General features: G+C 35.2%; 1 protein-coding gene across 2 annotated transcripts in view; it reads right to left on the bottom strand.

Moving 5' to 3' along the window:
* The window catches only part of LOC125671363 (lethal(3)malignant brain tumor-like protein 3), a 43,150-nt gene that overhangs the window by 13,977 nt on the left and 22,317 nt on the right, over positions 1-6,856 (bottom strand). For both annotated transcript variants that reach the window (XM_048907011.2, XM_056162553.1), the window contains 2 exons: positions 5,738-5,912; positions 5,361-5,499 (listed from right to left, as the gene is read on the bottom strand). In XM_048907011.2, coding sequence (XP_048762968.1) covers positions 5,361-5,499; positions 5,738-5,912 — 314 coding nt within the window. The remainder of the gene's footprint in view (positions 1-5,360; positions 5,500-5,737; positions 5,913-6,856) is intronic.

Here is a 6,856-nt window from a genome sequence, read left to right as displayed (position 1 = left end):
TTTTTTCATTTATGAAACATGTGGTGGTAATAACATTGAAAATGTTGACTTTCTTATATCCAATAGAACAAATTCACAGCATGGAAAGATTGACATTAGTAACAAAGTAGAGAAAATTTGCATGGTATTTTGAACTTGCCACTCCTCTTTGGGTCTTTTTAGATCTATGCTCTACCCATAATTTTTTAGAGGAAAAAATTTAGAATAACTTTTTCTTTTCTTAGTCGACAAGATACATTTCATGTCATTATGTGCCATACTACACTAGTGTTATCATAAAAAAATCCAAAAAATCTATAAAGGACCAGAATTCTGAAAGAAAAAATCAATATGCAAAATTCTAAGATTATCAAATTCAGTTTACTTTATAATATCTTAATGAATTTGCCAGCGTTTGAAAGTTCTGCTTTACAAAAATATTACACAAGTGTTATTTCGGCAAACCAGGACAAAATTCATAAGCAACCACAAGTATATTCAACTAATGTCTGGTCTAAAGGAGTTTCCAGGTCAAATGTGACCTAGAACTAACCTTGACACAAAAAATAAGAAGCATGACAACCAATTTTCTGTTTGTCAAAAATCTATTACTTGTTGCATACCAAATATCATGTCTCAACATGTCCTATATATATGAGAAGAATTCATCCTTAAAATATTTTTGTTCAAAATCAGTGTCAAGACAGTTTAAAAGCATTGAATACAGCAAAACATGTGTATAAGGAACTTGGTTATAAAACAAATCTTGTCAATGGTGGAATTTTTTAAAAATAAAATCAAAACCTTAAAAATTCTGGTTTGAAATATGTAGATGTTAACAGGACAAACCATTTGTCCAGCTTGGGCAGATCCAGAATTTCAGTTTGGAGGGAGAATGAAATCTGAGGGGAAGGGGGTTTAAAAGCTGCCTTGTTTTACTGTATTTTAATAATGAAACCTGGTGTAAAACTAATGTTTCAGTGCACATGCTGCAATATAATTTGGGAATTTAAAAAAACCAATTTTTAACTTCATCCAATCCTGTTTTAACAAGAGGTACTGTGAGCAATGCTCACTAAGAATACCCCCCGCTTACCCCAATCTTCCAAAGGGTGTTGGTAATAGGTAAAACTTCAGTATTATGAACCAAAAGGTATCTAGGAACACAGCATCTCCATGCGATGAAATAAAGTGCACCACCACGGCACATGATACACCCGTCACATATTGTTAACAGTAAAGATTGTACCCATTAAAACATTTTTTTTATATCAACTTAATTAAATGTCACAGTGACCTTAAAGTAGGATGCGACACACCTTCTACCTAAGATGCATTAGTTGACCAATTTTGGTGATTCTAGGTCTAATAGTTTTCAAGTTATGAGCCGGACAAGTTTTTGCTATATATGGCCATATCTTCTTAATGACAAGAGGCCCATGGGCCACATCGCTCACCTGGGTCCATATCAGAAGATTTTCCATATCTATTTGCATGTAAAACCGTAGTCCCTATTATGGCCCCAAACCTTCCCCTGGAGGCCATGGTTTTTGCAAACTTGAATCTACACTATGTCAGAAAGCTTTCATGTAAATGTGAACTTCTTTGGCCCAATGGTTCTTGAGAAGAAGATTTTTAAAGATTTTCCCTATATATTTGTATGTAAAACTTTGATCCCCTATTGTGGCCCCATCCTACCCCAGGGGGGCATGATTTTAACAAACCTGAATCTGCACTATATCAGAAAGCTTTCATATAAATCTCAGCTTTTCTGGTTTAGTGAAGATTTTTAAAGATTTTTCCTTTATATTTGTATGTAAAACTTTGACCCCCTATTGTGGCCCCATCCGACCCCCGGGGGCCATGATCTTCACAATTTATAATCTGCACTATATCAGGAAGCTTTCATATAAACCTCAGCTTTTCTGGCTCAGTGGTTCTTGAGAAGAAGATTTTAAAAGATTTTTCCTATAAATTTGTATGTAAAACTTTGATGCCCCCCTTGAGGCCCCATCCAATCCCTGGGGTCCATGATTTTAACAAACTTGAATCTGCACTATATCCAAAAAAAACAACAACAAAAAAAAAAACAAAAAAAACTTTGACCCCCTATTGTGGCCCCATCCGATCCCCAGGGGCCATGATTTTAACAATTTAGAATCTGTACTATATCAGGAAGCTTTCATATAAATCTCAGCTTTTCTGGCTTAGTGGTTCTTGGGGAAAAAGATTTTAAAAGATTTTTCCTATATATTTGTATGTAAAACTTTGATCCCCTATTGTGGCCCCATCCGACCCCCGGGGGCCATGATCTTCACAATTTATAATCTGCACTATATCAGAAAGCTTTCATATAAACCTCAGCTTTTCTGGCTCAGTGGTTCTTGAGAAGAAGATTTTAAAAGATTTTTCCTATAAATTTGTATGTAAAACTTTGATGCCCCCCTTGAGGCCCCATCCAATCCCTGGGGTCCATGATTTTAACAAACTTGAATCTGCACTATATCCAAAAAAAAACAACAAAAAAAAACAACACAAAACTTTGACCCCCTATTGTGGCCCCATCCGATCCCCAGGGGCCATGATTTTATCAATTTAGAATCTGTACTATATCAGGAAGCTTTCATATAAATCTCAGCTTTTCTGGCTTAGTGGTTCTTGGGGAAAAAGATTTTAAAAGATTTTTCCTATATATTTGTATGTAAAACTTTGATCCCCTATTGTGGCCCCATCCGACCCCCGGGGGCCATGATCTTAACAATTTATAATCTGCACTATATCAGAAAGCTTTCATATAAACCTCAGCTTTTCTGGCTCAGTGGTTCTTGAGAAGAAGATTTTAAAAGATTTTTCCTATAAATTTGTATGTAAAACTTTGATGCCCCCCTTGAGGCCCCATCCAATCCCCGGGGTCCATGATTTTAACAAACTTGAATCTGCACTATATCAAAAAAAAACAAAAACCGATAAAACAAACAAAAAAACCCAAAAAACTTTGACCCCCTATTGTGGCCCCATCCGACCCCTGGGGGCCATGATTTTAACAATTTAGAATCTGTACTATATCAGGAAGCTTTCATATAAATCTCAGCTTTTCTGGCTCAGTGGTTCTTGGGAAGAAGATTTTTAAAGATTTTTCCTATATATTTGTATGTAAAACTTTGATCCCCTATTGTGGCCCCATCCGACCCCCGGGGGCCATCATTTTAACAATTTAGAATCTGTACTATATCAGGAAGCTTTCATATAAACCTCAGCTTTTCTGGCTCAGTGGTTCTTGGGAAGAAGATTTTTAAGATTTTTCCTATATATTTGTATGTAAAACTTTGACCCCCTATTGTGGCCCCATCCGATCCCCAGGGGCCATGATATTAACAATTTAGAATCTGCATTATATCAGGAAGCTTTCATATAAATCTCAGCTTTTCTGGCTCAGTGGTTCTTGGGAAGAAGATTTTTAAAGATTTTTCCTATATATTTGTATGTAAAACTTTGACCCCCTATTGTGGCCCCATCCGACCCCTGGGGGCCATGATTTTAACAATTTAGAATCTGCATTATATCAGGAAGCTTTCATATAAATCTCAGCTTTTCTGGCTTAGTGGTTCTTGGGAAGAAGATTTTTAAAGATTTTTCCTATATATTTGTATGTAAAACTTTGATCCCCTATTGTGGCCCCATCCAACCCCAGGGGCCCATGATTTGAACAAACTTGAATCTGTATTATGTCAGGAAGCTTTCATGTAAATCTCAGCTTTTCTGGCTTAGTGGTTCTTGAGAAGAAGATTTTTAAAGTTTTTCCCTATATATTTGTATGTAAAACTTTGATCCCCCCTTGTGGCCCCATCCTACCACCGGGGGCCATGATTTGAACAAACTTGAATCTGCAATATGTCAGGAAGCTTTCAGGTAAATTTCAGCTCTTCTGGCCCAGTGGTTCTTGAGAAAAAGACTTTTAAATGACCCCACCCTATTTTTGCATTTTTGTGATTATCTCCCCTTTGAAAGGGACATGGCCCTTCATTTGAACAAACTTGAAAGCCCTTCACCCAAGGATGCTTTTGGCCAAGTTAGGTTGAAATTGGCCCAGTGGTTCTGGAGAAGAAGTCGAAAATGTGAAAAGTTTACGGACAGACAGACGGAAGTCGGACAAAATGTGATCAGAATAGCTCACTTGAACCTTCGGTTCAGTTGAGCTAAAAAGGAAAAGTAATTGATTTAAATAAATCTCAATTTGATATCAAACAAAGTGTTAATCGGGGATGTGCACATATTTTGGTGATTATATTCATTAATTCCTTCATTCATATACCACGATTCAATTTATTCATGAAAAAAAAAAATTGATATCTATATCAGCCTTCACAAAAACCTTTCTGAGACACTAGCCGTAATGGCTAGTTAATTTGACAATTTGCTATCCCAATGTCAATATGAAATTTTATTAGCCTGTAAATAAAACACAATCATAAACATTACAACATAGTTCATCATTTACTTCATATCACACAGAGGTGCTTTAAAAGCATTGTAACCTGACTGACAAACACAACATGGACTCAAATGCAGAAAAACTATCATAAATTTTTAAAATCCAAACAATTGATTTTTCATTAGCCAAACAGGCAGATACATATTCTAAAAGCCAGGAAAGTCTCTGGGAGTTGGTGGAGACTGCTAACAATAATAATACAAGTATAAATTTCTTATGTACATCTTTCACCAGTATTAATGCTTTCTCTAACTCCCTTGATATAAATGTTCTAGTACTTGCAAGTTTAATTAAGATCTTTTGAGGCCCACTTGCTACTTTTTAATTTTTTAAAAAACTTCTGCTGTATTTTGAACTAGACATGTCCAACTGAAACTTAAACTGGCATATAAATTGCGAGATCAAACATTCCAATTTAAAGAAATGTTTTATATGATATTCTTTAATCTACATTATTTATGTACATGTACTCCATAATAATTGTGAATTAAATTGCATTCTATCTGATAAAGGACACATAACTGCATTAAACACACACCTTCCACTTAAATCTGACAGTGCCCAGCATGTATAATTTCATCAAAAATGGCAAAGTTCAATATCCTGTCACAAGCAAACAATATCAACATCCCTACAATATGTACAACCCTAGAACAGGTAAACTTTGATATCTCGAACTTGTTAGGACTGAAGACTAACTTTGAGGTATCCAAGGGTTCGAGAAATCGAAGTTCAACACTTTTTGATTTGCATACATATTGTATACCTATTACTTTATTTGATACTGCAACGCTTACATTTTATGAATTTCAGTTGTTTTTATAGTGATAATCTTGGTAGTGAATGTAGAAGATGAGGTGAATAAAATGCCCATGCACTTTTTACTTACTTGGTAGTGAATGTAGTAGCACAAGCTTGACTACAGAATCGACCGGATTTACAGAATTCGCTTGCAAATCCAAACTCCCCGCAATTCATACACTGGCAAACCTCGTCTCTGACTTCCCCACCCGTGTCTGGTAATTTCTCTGGAAAAAAATACCACCCTGCTTATACAGAGACCTCTGCTCTCACCATTAGAAACATAATCATACGTTTAGTATGAAACACCAATTCTGTTTCTCATTTATTACAGAATATATAAACCTGTTCCAACAAATTTCAACGTTTTTAAAGGTTCAAAATTTCAGTTTAAATTTTCTGTCCCTCTTGTGGGTAAGCAACATGACAGTTACTGTACAATGACAGATTGGAATGAAATCATACCATCTTTCTTTCTTCCCCCCGACTTTGTCTCTGTATCACCACTACACCCTGGGGCAGGCTTGGGTTCTTTTTCTTTTGTCTCAGAAGTGTCCATCTCACTGCTTGAGTCCAAAGTCTCATTACATTCTAATTCATCTGTGATCACTTCTAGAACTCCAAACTCATTCATCTTAAACTGAGAAGAGAAATTCTGACGATTGCAATCAATCACGTATAAAGTAATTTCATCGATCATTATCTTATTATTTTTTTACTTGATTACTTTTTTTCATGTCAGTTTAATTAATCCATTTCCAAGTTTATACCTGTTGAAGCTAATCATATTAAATTTCAAGAACTAAGGACAAGGTACGGTTTTAGCCAAAATCTGCCCTGTCAAGGAAATTCACCAAAATACTAAATCTGGTATTTGAGAGTGTGCCATTTATGAAAATGACCATTGTTATTCTTTATCTACCATAGTAGCTGTAATATATTCAACGGAAAACTTTATATTAACCTGACGACGTCACTAAATTTGACGTTAATTTTGACGTAATATACGAGAGTTCTCCCCAAGCGATGTTTTGAGTAGGAAAACACACATAGAAGTATTAATTCTTAATAAATGCGAAATTATTGGTTTTTGTACTGATTTGAATGGGTATTAAATGGAAATTGAAACCACATCAGATATGCCGCACAGGGGCAAAAACTGCAGGTATTCGCGGAAAGCTTTTCTGGTGCAGAAATATAATGGTTTGAACACCAAATTAATTAAAGAAACATTTATATACTGGTAACAGTGATTTCTTATTTCTGTCTCCAACTTGGCGAATTTTAAGATTTTTTTTTATATTTGTTAGAGTCTCGCCTGCATTCGGAAAAAAAAATTATGACATCAAAGGCAGCTCAAATTCAAATCACTGAATTTTATGCGAAGTTTGGGTTATCACCAATGTAATTCTTCACGAATCGGAACACAATAGAATTCATCGGTATTTGTTTTTAATTGGCATACGCAATATTCCATATATGTATATTCTCAATATTATATGCGTGGTATTAAGTTGGAGCAAAATGTCATTTCATGGGTATACTCAGGAAAAAACGCAGTGTTTCTGAGAAATTAGAAACACA

Source organism: Ostrea edulis, chromosome 4 (assembly GCF_947568905.1).
Source record: "Ostrea edulis chromosome 4, xbOstEdul1.1, whole genome shotgun sequence".
In the NCBI taxonomy this organism is placed as follows: domain Eukaryota; kingdom Metazoa; phylum Mollusca; class Bivalvia; order Ostreida; family Ostreidae; genus Ostrea; species Ostrea edulis.
The sequence above is the reverse complement of the archived record's forward strand: the minus strand, read 5'-3'. Positions and strand labels throughout refer to the sequence as shown.